The sequence below is a fragment of the Saccopteryx leptura genome, chromosome 2 (assembly GCF_036850995.1).
Source record: "Saccopteryx leptura isolate mSacLep1 chromosome 2, mSacLep1_pri_phased_curated, whole genome shotgun sequence".
Taxonomy (NCBI): domain Eukaryota; kingdom Metazoa; phylum Chordata; class Mammalia; order Chiroptera; family Emballonuridae; genus Saccopteryx; species Saccopteryx leptura.
The window spans coordinates 257592528-257611949 of NC_089504.1; the positions used below are offsets into that span (position 1 = coordinate 257592528).

General features: G+C 46.1%; 1 protein-coding gene across 4 annotated transcripts in view; it reads left to right on the top strand.

Annotated features, from left to right (window-relative positions):
* Positions 1–19422, top strand: part of DNM3 (dynamin 3) — a 457675-nt gene that overhangs the window by 207761 nt on the left and 230492 nt on the right. For all 4 annotated transcript variants that reach the window (XM_066371511.1, XM_066371509.1, XM_066371510.1 and 1 more), the window contains one exon: positions 12739–12852. In XM_066371511.1, coding sequence (XP_066227608.1) covers positions 12739–12852 — 114 coding nt within the window. The remainder of the gene's footprint in view (positions 1–12738; positions 12853–19422) is intronic.

A 19422-nucleotide genomic window follows, 5' to 3' on the forward strand; every position in this document is an offset into this window, starting at 1 on the left:
GAAGCCTCTACTTAAGCATTTAGATTTCTACCTATCACTCTCTGGCATGTCTTTTTTTTTTTTTTTTTTTAACAATTGTATCATAACAACAGCTACCGCTTCTTGAAGGGCTGTTTTTGGAAAAGTCAGTGTGGCCGCTGCTTTGTTCTTCAAAGCGCTTGAACCTGAGGGGTTGCGTGAGAACACGTCTTATTGCTTCTTGTTACGGCCTAGAATTTCAGGAACTTCTTTAAAATGGCTTCTCTGTCTGATAACGGTTTTCTCCATGCCAACCTGTCTGCTTCCCCTCCACGTCCAGTCGCAGATGCCATGCCCATCACGGCTGTGCAGCTGGCATGTGTTCGTGCGGCCACTGTGCTCATCCGCATATTGAGGGCTTTCATGCTAGTGACAACTGGCCGCTCCCCCCATTGCCTGCCTCCCATCCCAGATGCTGAGGATTCTCTCTCAGAACTCAACTCCAAACTCCCCTTTATCCAGAAATGAAAGGCGGAGGTTTGGTCCGGAAGGGGGCCCCCCATACCCTGCTCTAGCACTGTGACCCCACCACCCCTTCAGACTGGCCCGGCTGATGCCATACCTGTTGCTCAATGTTCTGAATATCATCTCTTATGTTACCCAAACCGGGCCATAATGTTTTACTTTGGATTGGCTTTCCCAATAGACGTTTTCAGCCCTTCTCTTGTTAAAGCATCCTCTCGTGTTGACTTCTGCGGGGGCCGCGTTCTGTCTCTTGGCCGCGCTGTAGCCGCCCCTCTGTGTCCCTTGCAGGTTCATCCTCTCTGCCCAGCCGTCGCCTGTTGGTGACACTTCCTGTTCCTCAGGGCTCAGCCCTAGTCACCCCTCCTTTTTCACTCACACCTGCATTTGACATTATTTGTCATACCTGTGGCTTCAGATACTCCTGTGATCAACAGTTTGGACCTCTGTGTGTCTGACTGAGTCTTCTCTAGGGACAGTGGCTTGTTTTACATGGTCATCTACTTCCAGTCCCAGCAGAACCGTGACCTCTCCTGTCCCCAAGCTTAGTTCTGCGCGTGCTCAGTGAACTGGCCCCTGCGGTTGGCCCAGTTCAGAAGTTAAACCTGGGGAGTCATCCTTGATACCCCCCCCCATCTTCCATCTCCAATTTGTCATTGTCATCACAGTATGTCCTCGTCTCCCAGTGTCCATTTCCACCACTCTGGTCAAAGTTTGCATCGTCTGTGCCCTACCTGTCCTCAGGATTGTACGGGTCCCCTGCCTCCGTTCCCCTCTTTCTAATCTCTTCACCAAACCAGAGCTAGAAGGGGACTTCTCCTGACGCAGGTCTTCCATTGCTGCCCTACTGGAAACACTTCAGAGGCTTTCCCTTTCCCTCGGGGTGAAGACCACGTTTCTTCGCATTACTTTGGATGCAAGCGCGGCTTCCCCCCTCCCTGGGATTGTCTTGCACGAGGCTCCCTCGAGCCTTCTGGGGCCGCCACCCCATCTCCCACTGCACAACTTTCACATTTTAGTGTGCGTGCTGGAACCTGCAGGCATGCCCCCTCACCCCGGGGGGTCTGAACTCCCCATGTCCTGCGCGCTCCCCGCCACAGCCTCCGTGGCTGGCATTGTACCCTGGTCTCCAAGAGTCTGCCGAGTGTCCATTCCCCATTTGTCTGTAAGCTCCACAGAGTTCCGGGACTGTGCCTGGTATTTTGTTTATTTGTTTATTATTATTATTTTTTTACTTATCCTTGTTTTTTCAATGTGCTGCCTGACCCCGATAAGGGACTTATTATTTTCTGTTCTCTCTCAAAGAAGCGGCCTGAGTCATTATTAGTACAGCATCCGAATTCTACTCAGGCCATGCTAATTACACGGTATCTCTTCCTCTGTGTGTGTGTGTGTGTGTGTGTGTGTGCGCGCGCGCGCGCGCGTGCACGCGTGCCCTTGGACGAGAGAAGAAGATGACGGGCTGAGTTCTCTGTTTTGTATCATTTGGAATCTCTTCCACATGGAGGGCCCCCATTAACTTCAAAGGGAGCTCTGCACATGGAAAAGATACGCAGCAAAAAAAGGGGGGAAGAAGGAGAGCCCTGATTTTCATCATGGTTAATGGTCTGGATCCCGGAGAGGGTTAGGTGAGTAAACTCTGAGAATAAACAGCTCACTCACTCCTAGTGAACTCTTCAGAGATCGCTGTGCATGCGGCAGGAATAAGGCATAAACACGCAGTGGGGAAATCCTGGGGAACAGGGAAAGGGAAGGAATGCCTTTGGAGTCATTTTGAGAATCAGGAGAACAGACTAGCCTGGTGAGCCACTGAGGCCAGGGCAAGGCGCTCGGGTGTGAGCGCGGGCTGACGGTCCGGGAAGCCTTTCGGCAGCTTCCACAGGGAACGAATGGGAGACCATGCCCACGCCATCCCTGCAGTCCTTGTAGATATGGACAGTCCCCCCAAAATGGTGGGCAGGGGCTACCTAGTGAGGCTACTTTCTGAAACAATAACTTGGAGTTCTGCTTAACTGACAGCGTTTTTATTGACATGTCTAGGATTTAACCTTCTGCCGATGTCTTTTGGTAAAGTTGGATTTTGCAGAGAAAACAGCATGATTATCTTTTTTTGGCAGCCATCTCTTCAAATAGAAGGGGAGTAGAGGTGAATATTAAATGTCGGTTTCTTGTTTTCAATCAGTATTTCTTACACACTGTTAATATGACTTTGGTCACGTGAACCAGTTCCTTATTTATTTATTTATTTATTTATTTATTTGTATTTTTCTGAAGCTGTAAACGGGGAGAGACAGACAGACTCCCGAATGCGCCCGACCGGAATCCACCCGGCATGCCCACCAGGGGCGAAGCTCTGCCCACCAGGGGGCGATGCTCTACCCCTCCGGGGTGTCGCTCTGCCGCGACCAGAGCCACTCCAGCGCCTGGGGCAGAGGCCAAGGAGCCATCCCCAGCACCCGGGCCAACTTTGCTCCAATGGAGCCTTGGCTGCGGGAGGGGAAGAGAGAGACAGAGAGGAAGGAGGGGGGGGTGGAGAAGCAAATGGGCGCTTCTCCTGTGTGCCCTGGCCAGGAATCGAACCCGGGTCCCCCGCACGCCAGGCTGACACTCTACCGCTGAGCCAACCGGCCAGGGCAACCAGTTCCTTATTTAAAGGAGTCTCCTCTCATGGTGATTTCTTATGTAATATTCCAGAATTAGTTCTCTTTATGTCATGCTGTGGAGTTATTTCACTCTCAGGTTAGTCATAATCCTCCCTGGCTTTCTGACATGCTGTGTTCATTACACATTAAAGAGAATCTCAAGAAATTGGAAAAAAAAAGTTACCTGCTTTAAGCAACCAATAATGTGATGGCAACTTGTATATTTAGTTGCATGAATACTGTAGGAAAATATGGAAAATGCAGGAGGAAATTAACTATAACTTTCTACCTTGTCACTCATTTTCAATCATGGTTAACATTCTGTTGTGTATTACAGTCTTTTTCTACCCTTACATTAACAGACATAACTGAAATAATATCATATGTAAGAATACTAACAGGTACTGATGATCTAAGTCCTTTATACTCACTAACTCCTGAGCTGCACAACAGTTACTATGTTATTACTTCATGTCACATATGAGGAAATTGAGGTGAGGAGACACACCCAGTGTCCCCCACCTAGCCATCCAACTAGGAGGCAGTCCCAGGAGTCAGCCCTAGACCTGCCCAGGATTAGTGCCACCTTGCGAACATAGCTTCCTCACATCCTGTATGAAGTAGGTGTTTTTGTTCAGCTCAGTTTAACAGATCAGAAGATTATATCATAATCTGTTAACCGGCTTTCAGTTGGGCAAACAGATTGTTTCCCGTAACTACCAGAAGCAGTCCCATATCAAACACCATCATGCCTGTTGTGGGCTAATGTCTGGGGCCCTGAATTCAGAACACCGGACAGGTTCTGTTTTATTCAGATGCCGAGAGGCCAAGCCCTCCGCTGTGTGGAGCCCAAGGGCAAACACGCAGAAGCTCCCGTGAGGAAGGCCGGTGGGTCACATGCATGAACTTGGCCGTGAAACAGGTGCCTGATGGCAGTTTCCTCGTCTGTCGCGTAAGGAAAACACTGTCTCCATCAAAGGCTTATTATTAATTGGATCAAAAGAAACAGTACTCGTGAAGCTCTGAGCACAATGCCTGGCTCAGGGTGGCGTTGAGCAACATGAGCTATTGTTCTCATCCCCAACTTCCTAGAAATGGAGTCCTTCACTTGGGCTGTTTTACTTATGAAACTGTGCTCCGATTTCCTAGAAAGTTAAAACCGTGGAAAGAACATCCAAAAACACCAAGGTTCCTTAGCCAAGTCACTCACAGTCGTTCCTTTGTGGAGCCTTAAAAACAAAACAAATCCTGTTTCATCACATGTTTGATGACCTTGTGTCTTCATTTGACTATTCTTGCAACCCCTGTAGCTGGGCTTCACCTTCCTTGGCTTCTTTATCTCAGTCCTTGGGTGGGTTCATCAGATTGAACATCTGTTGTTTTATTTGTATCAATCCATTGATAAGATACACCCGAGTGTACTCACGGTGGCCCTCAGTGTTATCACAGGGACAGGGCACCTGGCTTCATGCCTGGCCCACCGCAGACATTCAGAGATACTGCTTGACGGACGTCCCAAGTGTTTTAGGTGAGAAACACCTTTGAATGCTTATTAACTGCATCCCTCAAAACTGCAGGCACGAAGCCCTTCCTTCCAGTGTCTGACCACGGGCTCTGCACAGGCAGCTGGCTCCCTGGATGGAGAGGGAGGGAAAGGGGCCGAGAAAGGACCGCACTACACTTCCTGATTTAACCTGCAGGCTTCACCAGTCTGAGGTCCCTTTACTCCTTCCGGGTGGAATGAGAGAGGAAAGAACAGGAGTATTCCTCTACCCCCCACCCCTTGGCAATATTCCTTCACTTTCCTCCACCTTTTATTCCATTGGATTTCCTGGTGAAGGCGGCGGGTCACCAGGAGTGTGCCAGCCCCTGTAGAGGAAGAGATCAGTAGTTTATGGTCCCATAGCCTTCCTTCTGGAAGCCACTCTTCCTATGCCAATTGTGGCTCCTTTGAGCATCCTCCTAGATTGAACTGCCGCTGGGTGGAAGACTGTGCATGAGTCACCAGGAAGATTTACCCCGAGGACTGTCTCTACCCAAGTTAAATGTTTCCTTCTCATTGTGTTTCTTGCTTCACATTTCATCTGGCCATATTGTTCCTGTAGCCTATCAGAAATTCTGCAGTGATTGATCAAAGGGCATCATTAATCTGTTCTAATATTATGCACAGTAGTCAGATGGCAACAAAATAGACACATCCTCACTGTGAATGTGACCCCCTCCTACTCTGGAGTCCTCAGACATTAAAGTCCAAAGATTACATTCCCAAAGGAGTTTGCAAAGTGGAAGATACTTCTGGAATGCCACATTGGAGTCTTTGCCAGTTCTGACTCCCTCGGCCTCAGCCAGAGAGGGCCCGCTGCCCAGGTGGTGTGTGAACTACCTTTACAGAAGCGGCTACTCGTCTATCCATGGACACAGCCCATCTATCTATGAGCGTTTGCCATCTACCAGGATGAAAATATCAGAAGGTCTGTGGTTTACACACTGCCCCCCCCCCCCCCCACGGCAGTAGTTAAAAGCCAGCTGCTGAACTGAGGAAAAGCTCGCACGGTCTCCCATAAGCAAGGCCAAGGTCAAAACGCCCTGCTCACAAATCAAGTTCAAGACCCAAAGCCTTGGCCACACTAGAACTTTTCCACACGCACTGATTTTCTCCCCCAACTTGATTCCTTGTCTGTGTAGTACAGTATGACCCAGTGTGCCATCCCGATGTAGAGTTCCAAACTTAGTCCTAACGTACAGATCATGCCAACCCGGAGAGGTCTGACTTCTTAAAGCACACAGGGGATTGACCAGAACACACACCTGTCACTAAGCGGAGGGGCTGGGCTGTTCCACTTGCTGGTCTTGCTCTCAAAGTCTCTGTATTTGGCAACCGAAGCTTGGATGTTATTCATGGCAATAAATTTTTTAAAAATGGTTTGTTTTAAGCCCTTACAAATGAGAACATGCCCTCTCAGCTCGCCAGGTCCCTACCAGTCATGTGATCGTTGGCTTGCTGGCTCTTGTGGCCTTGGGCAGCCAACACAGAATTTGATATTCAGTTACTAAGAGGCGGCAGATGGTTATTGTACCGAAGGTGGATGGATTTATTGCAGTGATTTTAAATTTGAACATAAAGTGACCATTTCATATCCTCCTCTCTGAAGACATTCTGCCAGCAACTCCATTGGTCTCAGCATGCTTTGGAAAATCTATGCGCCTCTGTCTTTTCTTGCATGCCTTCTTTTCTTTTATTCTATTGCTTTCTCCTGAACATCCTTACCTCTTGTATCCTGACTGCTTTTTTTTTTTTAATTTTTCTGAAGTTGGAAATGGGGAGACAGTCAGACAGACTCCCGCATGCGCCCGACCGGGATCCACCTGGCATGCCCATCAGGGGGCGATGCTCTACCCATCTGGGACATCGCTCTGTTGCGACCAGAGTCATTCTAGCGCCTGAGGCAGAGGCCACAGAGCCATCCTCAGCGCCCGGGCCAACTTTGCTCCAATGGAGCCTTGGCTGCAGGAGGGGAAGAGAGAGGCAGAGAGGAAGGAGAGGGGGAGGGGTGGAGAAGCAGATGGGACTTCTCCTGTGTGCCCTGGCTGGGAATCGAACCCGGGACTCCCGCACGCCAGGCCGATGCTCTGCCACTGAGCTAACGAGCCAGGGCCCTGGCTCGTTAAACATTTTTAACGAATGTTTGCTTTCTTTGGGCTCCTTCCACTGTGTAACTTGATTTTGTGATTTCTCTTTCCCTCAATTCCTTTCTGAAAAAGTATGCCAGATATTGTTTGTTTGTTTGTTTCTTTCTTTCTTTCTTAATTCTTATTTTGAACTGATTGTTATTGGGGGGAAAAATAAAAACAAATCCATTTGTCGCAAATACGCTTCTCTGTTAGAAAAGAAAGGGCTGGGATTGGACCAGAGTGTCTTATACTTCCTATAAGAGCAAGTTATTTGTTGACAGTGCTCAGTACTGAACACGCTTCCATGGACGTCACTGAAGGGACGTGGTCTACCTGCATGCACAGTCTGGTGGCTGTGCTCATCTTTCATTCTTCCTCTCTCCGAGTGAGAAAGCCTATTGCGATGCAAAGGACCATGACATAGAACAACCTATTCCAGTCAATCTTCATGTTCAGTCTTCACAGCTTTATTTTAACTGTTATTTATAACTCATAATTCCCACATAGCTCAATTGACTATATCTACTGAGCAAAATGATGTTCAATAAATAGCTTTTTTTGGTTTTTGTTTTTGTTTTAACATGCAATTTTTCCAGAAACAGTGGTGCATCTTTGGGAGATGAATTCAGTCGTGCCAGTAAAATCAGACAATTTATTGCTTCACATCATTTTAAATTCCCCAAACCCCATCTTTGCTTTTACTTACATAGTATCTATTTTTTTTCATTTTCTGCCTTACTATTATTAGTCCCCTCCTGCCTAGATGGAATGTCTAATCACTAATCACTGAACTACTCTCTTACTCAAACCTTCCTCATCTTTAGGTCACTTGGGTCTGGAAATTCAGCACCCTGGATCAATTCCTATTTATCTTCTCTTTTTAAATTATTGATTGACTTAGAGAAAGAGGAAGGAGAGAGAGAGACAGAGACAGAGACAGAGAGAGAGAGAGAGAGAGAGAGAGAGAGAAACATTGATTTGTTGTTCCACTTATTTATGCATTCATTGGTTGATTCTTGCATGTGCCCTGACCAGGGGTCAAACCTACAACCTCGGTGTATTGGGATGACGCTCTGACTGACTGAGCTACCCAGCCAGGGCTCTCTTCTCTTTTCCTACACCGGGTGTGTAGAGGGCTGCTAGAGGCAATAGTGCAACTGTGCAGTTGTGTTCCTGCACGTTTGTGATCTCCATTCTCAGCTTTCAACCAGTTTTTGAAAGAGCTATTTTAAGTTTACAACAAAACTGAGAGGGAGGTACCAGGACCCCTGCCCCCATGCACCATCTTGCTCAGCATCAACATCATTCACCAGAATTGTGCTTGTTTTTCTTTTTAACCAAGAATGAGCTGACACTGACATACCATCATCACCCAAAGTCCATAGTTTACCTTGAGTTTCACTCTTGATATTATATACCCTCAGGGAATGAGAGTTTCTGTTGCTCCACATCCTTGTCAGCACTTGGTGTTGTCAGTGTTGTGGATTTTGGCCATTCTAATAGGTGTGTAGTGATATTTCATTGTTGTTTCAGTTTGTATTTCCCTGATGACATGTGATACAGAGCGCTTCTTCATGTGTTTATTTGCCATTTGTCCATTTTCAGCGAGGTGTCTGTTCAAGTCTTTGGCCCCTTATAATCAGGTTGTTTTCTTATTATTGAGTTTTAAGAGTCCTTTGTGTATTATGGATAACATTTCTTTGTCAGATTAGCCCTTTACAAATCTCTTTCCCCAGTCTGTGGCTTGTCTTCTAAGTCTCTTGTCATAGAGTAGAAGTTTTTAATTTTAATGGAGTCCAGCTTATCAACTATTTCCTTCATGGGATTGTGCCTCTGGCGATTTATCTGAAAAGACATCACCATACCCAAGGCCATCTCAATTTTCCTGTTATCTTCTAGAAATTTTACAGCATTGCATTTCATCAACCACTACCTACTAATTCCAGTTGTATGGATTCTCTCATCCAGTCACTAGTTCCGGTGCCTCCCTCTCTCCTCAAGCCTTCTGTCCGACTTCCCTGCAGATAATTGTCTCTCTTTTTTATCAAGGATGCTGGAAAGCTCAAATAGAACCTTCCTTTTCTCACAAAGGACCTGCACCAGTGAGTTTTCAAAATCCTGTGTACATTTTACTGTCCCTGCTCCTCTGAACGGGAACTATTTCCAAGAATCTTTACCATCATGGATGCCCCTCCCCGCCAGTCCTATGTCCTCTTGATCTCATTACCAGGCGTGTATGTGGGTGGTTCACTTATCTCCATCCTCACTACATCGCGGCCTCACTGACACCCTGGTCAGCGCTCACGCGGGATACTGCCAACAGAACCGAGTTTCTCTGCCCCGGGGAGCGCGCCACGCCCACCCCAGTGCAGAAGACTGCACTAGAACATCTCCTTACGTGCATTTTTATATAGGAAGTAAGGCAGGTAAGCTTTATTAATATTTAATATAAGTATTGATGTCAGTGCCCTTGCTCTGTGTCACAGGGAATTTAATAACAGAGTGAGAAACAAGTAAAATACTTTTCCCCCACAGAATAAAAACAAAAACACATCTAAAACATGATTTGCTTGATCTTTATGTCACACCATCACATTTCTCTATGTATTTCAATATGATGCTCACCACTTATTAATACAGTGTGTCCGTAAAGTCATGCTGCACTTTTGACCGGTCACAGGAAAGCAACAAAAGATGATAGAACTGTGAAATCTGCCCTAAATAAAAGGAAAACCCTCCCAGTTTCTGTAGGATGATGTGGCAGCATGTGCACATGTGCAGATGATGACGTAACACCGTGTATACAGCGGAGCAGCCCACAACCATGCCAGTCGAAATGTGGACGGTACAGAGGAAAGTTCAGTGTGTTCTCTGGCTCGCTAAATTAGAATCTGTGACCAAAGTGAATATCAGCGCGTTTATAATGAAGTGCCACCACATAGGAATAACATTACTTGGTGGGATAAGCAGTTGAAGGAAACTGGCAGTTTGGTGGACAAACCCCGTTCTGGTAGGCATCAGTCAGTGACGAGTCTTGTAGAGGCTATATGGGATAGCTACCTAAGGAGCCCTAAAAAATCTGTGCGTGAGCCCACATCGAACTGTACTGAATAGGTATGAAACTGGGAGAGTTTTCCTTTTATTTGGTGCAGATTTCACATTTCTATTATCTTTTGTTGCTTTCCTGTGACCGGTCAAAAGTGCACCATGACTTTACGGACACACTGTATAAGGGTCACATATACTTGAACATAGATTTACATGTGTACTGGACCTTCACTTTGGGGATGCAGGGGAGTGAGGTCAGATGATGTGGGGTCTCGTTGGTCGGGATCTACTCTGACTTGACCCCCACCGCCTCTCTGGCTGCAGTCTCTCCATCTTCACCCCACATTTTCTGCACTCAGTGGCTTTTTCACATATATATATTTTTTCTTTTTGTTCTTCATTAAGAAAACAACAAATAAGTAAACAAACTACATCTTGATGCCACGCAATGCATTTCTCTGCCAGGTTCTTCTGAACTGCCAGTTCTAATAGTGTTCGAAGCTGTGCGGAGCGCCCTCCCCTTGGTTAGCGCCGTTCTCTGTGTGTTGAAATCTCTTTATGGGACTGCATTCCCTACTGAACAATACGATTCCTGGGGGCGGGGATGGTGGCCTCATCATGCCTCCTTCATCTGGACTTAGGGTGGGTAGTAATGTTAGTGTGAAATAACCAGTTCCTTCTTATTAAAAATTTGATGAGATTAGTCACTCCCAGAACAATGAAATTTTGATTGTGTGGATATAGGCAGAGGTTTTCAGACTTCAGTCTGAGTAAGAATCACCTTGGGAACATGCTGAAATGCTGACTCCGGGGCTTCCATAGGTGACTGCAAGAATCTGTATGTTGCCTGACTGGGCAGTGGCGCAGTGGATAGAGCGTTGGACGGGGGTGCCAAGGACCCAGGTTTGAGACCCCGAGGTCGCCAGCTTGAGCACGGGCTCATCTGGTTTGAGCAGAAGCTCACTAGCTTGGACCCAAGGTCGCTGGCTCGAGCAAGGGGTTACTCGGTCTGCTGAAGGCCCGCAGTCAAGGCACATATGAGAAAGCAATCAATGAACAACTAAGGTGTTGCAATGCGCAATGAAAAACTAATGATTGATGCTTCTCATCTCTCCGTTCCTGTCTGTCTGTCCCTGTCTATCCCTCTCTCTGACTCTCTCTCTCTGTAAAAAAAAAAAAAAAAAAAAAAAAAAAGAATCTTTATGTTTAGAAAACATCCCCCATGGTAACAAAAATGTAGCTGGTAGAAACAATATAATCTGAAATAGAGGGAAGGGAGGAACTTGGAGCAATGGAGAGAACTACTGTAGTCTGGGCCTGAGAGGGTCTGTCTGAGGTTCTGTGAAACTTCACTGGAGGGTGAACCAGGACCACGGTGCCTAGGAGATGGAAAACAGAGTTGGGGGTGGCAGGGACTAGCATGGGGACAGGCGTGAAGGATCAATAATGAGAACCTTGACTTCCTTCAGTTATCATGAGGATAACTTTTTGTCTTCAATTAGAAAACTTAATAGCAATATAAATATAAAATCTGGGTATTTTCATCTTCCTTTAGGAACTGGCAGTCATTCACTAATTCAGTCATTTTTAAAATATTTCAGGTATCTCTAGGATATTGAACAATTTTAGGTACAGAGTGATTTTTGACATTTAAAGTAGTATCATAAAATTCCATAGAGTATTTCATTTCTGATTCTCTGATAACAAAAATTATTTATATGTAGTGTAGAGAAGATAATAAACTATGCCATATGGAAAGATGAAATCTAACTTCACAACTGTGAGGGGAAAGAAAATGATTTTTACTTAAATGACATTTATAAATAGTTTCTATCAAATCCAAGTTGTTAATGTTTTAAAGTTTAGAAGCCGTTTAAAGATACTTGTGAAGACGCTACATATTCTTTAGTGTGGCAAGTAACAACCAGAAGGAGATAGATGCATCTAAACCAGGGGTCCCCAAACTACGGCCTGCGGGCTGCATGCAGCCCCCTGAGGCCATTTATCCGGCCCCCGCCGCACTTCCGGAAGGGGCACCTCTTCATTGGTGGTCAGTGAGAGGAGCACATTGACCATCTCATTAGCCAAAAGCAGGCCCATAGTTCCCATTGAAATACTGGTCAGTTTGTTGATTTAAATTTACTTGTTCTTTATTTTAAATATTGTATTTGTTCCCATTTTGTTTTTTTATTTTAAAATAAGATATGTGCAGTCTGCTTAGGGATTTGTTCATAGTTGTTGTTTTTTTATAGTCTGGCCCTCCAACAGTCTGAGGGACAGTGAACTGGCCCCCTGTGTAAAAAGTTTGGGGACCCCTGATCTAGACTGTTAAAAAACTCCAGACCTTTAATTTTAACATCGTTTCAGCTCTCTCCCTCATTCTGCCTTACTCAGAGCTGTTAACAAGGAACTATTTATTTTGTTGGCTTGAGTTTTTTCTTTTCACCATTTGGTGGCCAATTCCTGGTGGAAATCCTGATGAGACCCAACCAGGCAAACAAATGGGCAACTGGGCTGGAATGGGAGCAGAGGTGGAGGGCCCGGAGAGTCTATGGCTCTTCATCCAACCAGCTAAAATGTTTTCATTGTAGCAGCTGCGCCATTGGTGAGCCTGGCACAGGGCACTTCCGTCCTGTCTCCTTCAGCCATTCCATCCACTTCCGCCATCTGTATAAGTCCGCAATTTTGATTTTGTTCATTTGATGGGAGAGATTTCCCTCTGGTTCTCAGTGCTTTCGGAAGGTAAATGATCTGGAACAGAGTCACAGAAGTTGAACTTTGGGTGAACAATGCTGTTCTTACTGCAACTTGTGTCTTGTTTTTGACTGCACTCAGTGACAGACCTGTGGGCTCCTGCTGGACTAAAGCATATCTGCTGGCCTGTGCTCTCTTGCAGGTGATTCGCAAGGGGTGGTTGACCATCAGCAACATCGGCATCATGAAAGGGGGCTCCAAGGGATACTGGTTCGTCCTTACCGCTGAAAGCTTGTCCTGGTATAAAGACGATGAGGTAAGCCACGGCAGCGACAGAGTTCTCTTGTTTCAGGTTCATTGATGGTATCGTGATATTTGGTCTTGAGACCCCCATGGTTCTCCTTCAGGAGGATCTAGTTTGGGATATGTATTTGAAGAAGCACTGTTTTGTGTGTGTGTGTGTGTGTGTGTGTGTGTTTTTTTCCCCATAGATTTTTAATTTTATAATATTGCCCTCAAAATTTATCATCCTTCTTTGGTGTAGTCATGTTTGTTCACCTGAAGAAACAGTGTTAGGCGTCAGTAGCTGGAAACCCCTTCTTTGTAAAAATGTTGAAAAGACTCAAGGCAACAGAGCGTTATCACAGCGAAATTAATGTCACTGATGCAGAGTCGGAACATTTTGGAACTGTGGCTGGGACATCAGTCTCAAAGTCAGGCTTTTGAAAATGTCCAAATCATGTATCTTCAAGTCCCTGATAATTGTTCATATGAATTTCATTCTTTGAGAATTTGATAGCAATGTAAGAGCATGAGTTATGATAATGATGGTGTTCAGGTTCATGTGGGATGTTAATAATTTGGGTCCTGTGACTTACTACTCATTTAAATCTGATAGCTATGAAAGCACAAAAATATCATCTCATTCTTGCAGAGACATTAAGAAGCTGTACAGTGGCACACTCTCACTGCTAAATTTGGGAGGGCATGGATGGGAATTAAACTATGTTTTGGAAATTTTAATAGCTCTGGCCTGACCCGAGAAGTTGTTGCTGCTTAAAATGCAGCCTGCAAACATTAGATAAGAAAACTAGTCCTTGATAGCAAAACTATCTGCAGGTGAGAGTGTCTCATACATTTTTGGCTATAAAGAGCATACCTTTCAGAGTTATTAGTCCTTCCAGTCTTGGCTTTGTTTGTTTTAAAAACACTACAAGGGAACTTTTGTCAATTGCTGGAGGAAAATTTTTATGTCTTATATAGTTTTCTGTTTCCTAAGGGCTTGTTGTACCATGATGTGCTGAATAAATATTGGATGATCAGGTGATTTCCATGGAATTTTCTGCAGTAAGGGAAATCAGATCTTATAGAAAGGGCCAAAGAAAACTTCTGCTCAAAAGCTTTACTTTCAGCTTTTACGTCATATATTTTACTGACTTCAGTCAAAGGTGGACTTGGTTATTGGGAGAGTCTGAGGACCAGCAGTGGTCACTTCCTTGTGCTGGCTGCTTGGATGGCCCTGTCATTTGTGGTTTAAAGAGCACAGAGGGCCGGCGCTCTTCCTCCCGGGTTGCACCCACGCCCTCCCCTCTCTCCTCCTTTTCTCCCCTCTCCCCCCACCCCAGCACGGTTTTCTTGCCTCTCTCTTTGTCCTAGGCTCTAAGGAACCCCAGAGACTTGCAATTAGGGGAACAGTGGGCAGCTGCATCTCCCCTGTGATAACCCCCTGAACCTGTCTCCAAGGTCCCCTTTTCTTTCCCTGCTCAGTCTCTTCTGAGTGAATTCTTGCACGGCCAATAAATCCTGTTTTACCTGCTGCCAAAAAACAAAAGCACAGAGAACAAACCGACAGCTTTCAGTGGGGAGGGTTTTGGGGGAGGGGTGAAAATGGGAAAAGGATTAAGCAAAAAAAAAAAAACCCCCAAAAAACCCAACTCATAGATACAGACAATGATATGGTGCTCACCAGAGGTAGAGTGGGGTGAGGGGATGTAGACGAGGGTACAGTGGGGATGACATGGTGACAGGAGACGTGGCTTGGGGTGGTGAACTCCCAGTACGGTATACGGATGATGTGTTATAGAATTGTATGCTTGAAACCTACATAATTTTATTAACCGGTATCACCGCAGTGAATTGAACAAAAGTAAAAAAAAGAAGAAGCCGAGCTTCAGGAGCTGGCGATCGATGCCTCCCTGGTTATAAAATGGGTAAATGGGTTATCTTCCTTGGGCTCAGTTGCCCTAAGAGATCTTCTCCTAGATACATTTTGTTTCTAAGGGCTTAGATGGTCACTTTTGAATATTTACATACATATTGGTCTTGGGTCCTTCCTCAGTTTGTCTAGGGAAAACAAAAGATTTGGCTGAGGAATCCTAATAGTGATCGTGGAGTGTTAACTCAATCAATCCACCACACAATCCTAAGAATAGGTGCAACCCCATCTTTCAGATGAGTAAAACAAACAATAACAACCCTCCACCTTTTGAAAAGTCGTGTCTCTAGGACTCAGTTTCCCTTATTGCAGAACACTTGGTGTTGGTGAGGTAGCTGACTTCCCAAGGTCACATAGGTAGTTGGAGCCAAAGTAGAAATTTGAACCCGGGCTGCCTGCCTCCAGAGCTTAAGTCCTCAACCACAAACATAGGCAGGAATCCCAGCAATGCCGGATTTGTCCCAGGCAACCGCAGCCGGCAGAGGGTTTGCTAAGATATGCTTCAGGCTCTCGGCATTGACCTCTCCCTGGGTGTTCGTATCTGAAGACGTAGGGTGGTCACTGCTGGAGAATGGCATTAGGGTTCTCTTGCCTGGTTGTGGGTACCGAAGTTAGCCCACTGGGGGCCCGTGATGCCTTCCGTAGAGAGGAAAGAAGCCCGAGAGCTTGGTGAGCTTGTGGGCCCCAGTCACGCCCTCCTCTATACTAGAAACTCAGGATAACTTTCCACACGGTCTCTGCTGCCAAAGCTCGTCATGAGCACCTAGTTAAAACACGGAAGAGCCTGACCTGTGGTGGCGCAGTGGATAAAACGTCGACCTGGAAATGCTGAGGTCGCCGGTTCGAAACCCTGGGCTTGCCTGGTCAAGGCACATATGGGAGTTGATGCTTCCAGCTCCTCCCCCCTTCTTTCTCTCTGTCTCTTCTCTCTAAAAATGAATAAATAAATTAAAAAAATTAAAAAAAAAACACGGAAGACACGCGTGCAGTTATCATGTTCACTGAGCGCTGGAGAATGTTTTCTTAAAGGTGTATGTGCAGGGAGGCTGGTTGAGCATGGGAGAGGGGAGCAACGACCCTTGAAATTGCATTGGTTTAGATGAGGAAAGGTTAGGAAAGAGTTGTTTTCTCAGTTTATAGTCAACCTGGTCCCTACCGCCCACTAGTGGGTGTTCCAGCTTTCATGGTGGGCGGTAGTGGAGCAACCAAAGTATAAATAACAAGAGATTTAACTATAGTAAGTTGTTTTATAAAGATTTATTCTGCCAAACTTAGCGAAAATCTGACAAAATACTTGATAAGTAATTATTATTATATGCTTTAACTTGCTGTAACTCTGCTTTATAAATTTTATAAAGTAAAGTTACTTCCCTACTTTATAAATCACTATTACCGTGGAACCGGTGAGTGGTTAGAAAATTTTACTACTAACAGATACAAAAGTGGATGGTAGGTATAAAAAGGTTGACTACCCCTGGTTTAGATCATGTCAAGAAAGAGAAAGCGACAGACAACTTCGCTGCTCAGTGGGATGAACAAGTAGACCGATAATATTACATCAGATGCTGAGTACTCTGCTGAAGATAAAACCAGGCAATGTGTTGGAAAGTGATGGGCAGGGACCTTTCGGTTGGGTGTTGGGAGCAAGCACCGGCGCAGCAACTGGAGTGATGAGCTGTATGGAGGAGCCTGCTGAAGAACATTCCAGGCAGAGGGAACAACGTGTGGAACTCCCTGGATGGTGGCGGGCAGGAAGCCCGTGCTGGAGTGGAGGAGCGGTGAGGGAGACACACGGGAAATCAAGTCAGAAGGGCCGGCAGGCGGGGCCGCAGCAGGCCCCACCCAGGGACTTCAGTTTATCCCCGGGATAACTGGAAACCACTGGAGTGTTCCAACAGGATGCGACCTGCCGGGATGTGCGCTTCAGGAAGATGGCTCTGGCTGCTGGGTGGGCTGGGGTGGGGCGTGATATGTGGGATGGAGTTGTCTGTGGAAGGAGTGGGGTGGTGAGAAGAGAGGAAGGAATACCAGCCGGGAGACTGTGGTAGTGGCCAAGGCAGGACAAGGTGGCAGCAAGTCCTGGGTGGCATGAGAGGAGCGCTCAAGGTCAGGGGAACAGATTGAAGGGCTGCCTACAGTTACACCGCCACCCATTAAAAACTCTGCTTGAGAAATAGGAAGTTTTCAGAATCTCAGTGCCTGACTCACGAATGACCAAATGACCAGACCTCACATGGTATGTGTCAGTGAGACAGAGCCTCTTCCCATTGGCCCGTCATTCATTCCCACCTCCCTGGCCACACCCACAGGTGGTCCCCGCCCTGTTGCTTCTCTTACCCAAGCTCCCTACCACTGCTGGCCACCCATGAGCCTGCTCTCCGGGCCAAAGGTGGGGGACAGCCCTGTCCCTTACTCATTGCTAGTGCTCAACAAATAGTGGTTAGTGTCCGCTGGGAGCTGAGGCTGGAAGGAGGGCGTGGGGAAAGGAGGTCAAGAAGAAACGTCAGGAGGGGGGGACCCCAAGGCAGGGATTTATCTCTGGCCTCTTGAACTTGCACCCTGAACACCCATCCTTTAACAGCAAGGCTTTAAATAACGTGTGGGCTTCATAAAGGTCTTGCTGCCCGAGTTCAACAACATACAGATCAAACTCGCTTCTGCGGGCAAACGTGGCCTGATTGTTTAATTGGGATGACAGCCACTCTTATCGCCTTCGCCTTCTTTGGGCTCTGGATGTGGTATATTGCAAGCTGCAGCTTTCATATTCATGGCATTTGCCTTACTTGTTGAACCATCGTGGGGCACATTTGTTTAAACAAAGAAAAGGAAAAAGGGTAGCCAACCTCATGGCCTATGGGTTGTTTTGGTCTTGTAAGGTTCAATTTCTTTGCATTCAGTAGGATTGCTCCAGAAAGTAGTTTGTATGTTGAAGTTAATGTATTAAATGATTCTCAAAATCATGTAAAGAAATTTAGAATGTTCCTCTGTGCGAATAAGTCTCAGTTCAAACTCAACGGAGTCAGTTTGCTGTAAGTGGAGTGCTTGTACTTTGTTCCCATGAAGTCTGTCTGGACTCACCTGAGCGCCCACAGTTTGGAAATCCTGTCACTTGGCCATTTCTCTTTCCTAGTCAAGCAGATGTGACACAGTGAACATCATGAAGATACTCATAGAGTCACTAATCTATTCAATGATCGCTCTCTTCAGACTTTCCTGGGGCTTGGCCTCTTGTTTTCTGCATTCTGCCACCCCCCCTCCCCCCGCTTTCTTGTGTAATTAGACCAGTGTGTTTTCATTCCCATCAAATGGGCTGTTGAATGAATAGCGTACTGTATCATATGAACAGATATGGTTTTATTTAACTCGTGACAGGTTCGTAATAAATACAAATGCCTTGTGAAAAACATTCGTGATTAAAGAACAACGGCTCGCACTGTTTTCCAGGATGACATTAATTGAACAAAAGGCCGTATGGAGTGTAGGCTCCGTGCGATGACAAGGGTGAGGTGCTGGAGGATGTGGGGTTGCAGCGACGGGCCGCCAGGGTTGGACCAAGTCAGTCTTCCCCGAGCCTTAGTCTTGTCCCTTACCAAGTGGGGACCATTGCCAACCAAATCACCTCCGTGGGATTTTATAGGACCCTAAGACATCCTATATGAGTATGTGCTTAAGTAAATGTTCAGGCGCCACACTGATTGATGCATTTGTTTTTGCCGTTACAAGTAACAGGGTGCCTTACCCCCCGTGATGCCGTTCTCTGAGTCGTGTCTTCTAATTTTTAAGTTTTTGTTTCCTATCCTGACATATAGGATGCATGGGATCTCGGGGGTTTTTAGCAGAGAATGTCAAGGTTCAAACAGTATGAGGACACTCGGCTCCCATTCTTTTAGAGAGACTGTCCATGCTGCCTCTCCTTCAGCCTATGGCTTCTCCCACCCGTCAGCCAAGAAGCAGAGATGATGACATCCAGCTATGTGATTTCCTAGCCAAGCTGGCAGAGGCAAGAGCATAATAACCCCGTGTAATGGTTTTCAGCTACAGTTGGCATGGCTGTAACAGCAAGTCCCCTGGCATTTTTCTTTCTTATTCTGAATAGATCTATCCACCCTGTTCTTGGATTTTAGATGAATTCATAAACACCTTCAAGCATCTGTGGAGTGTACTCGTTGAACCATGACTCTACATTAAAATAATGTGATTTGGAATGCTACTGATAGATAAACTTAATGGAAAGGCTTCCACCAGTGTCCCAGGCAGTGTTATTTCCACTGTTATCGTCAAAGAGTCTTGAATCAGGGGTCCCCAAACTTTTTACACAGGGGGCCAGTTCACTGTCCCTCAGACCATTGGAGGGCTGCCACATACAGTGCTCCTCTCACTGACCAGCAATGAAAGAGGTGCCCCTTCTGGAAGTGTGGCGGGGGGCCGGATAAATGGCCTCAGGGGGCCGTAGTTTGGGGATGCCTGGTTGATCATGCAGTGGGCTGTGAGAGACATAATTAACCAATCTGCTTGACGGTATGCTGTCCTCTACCACTACTCTAAGATCGGGGCTCTTTCTGCGACACAAAAAAGAAGTCGACCATCTTTCACAGGGTTCGACAGTCTATGACTGATCACCAAGGGGATTTGCCCAAACTAAGCTATCTTTCTAGATCATGCTCTAGTACT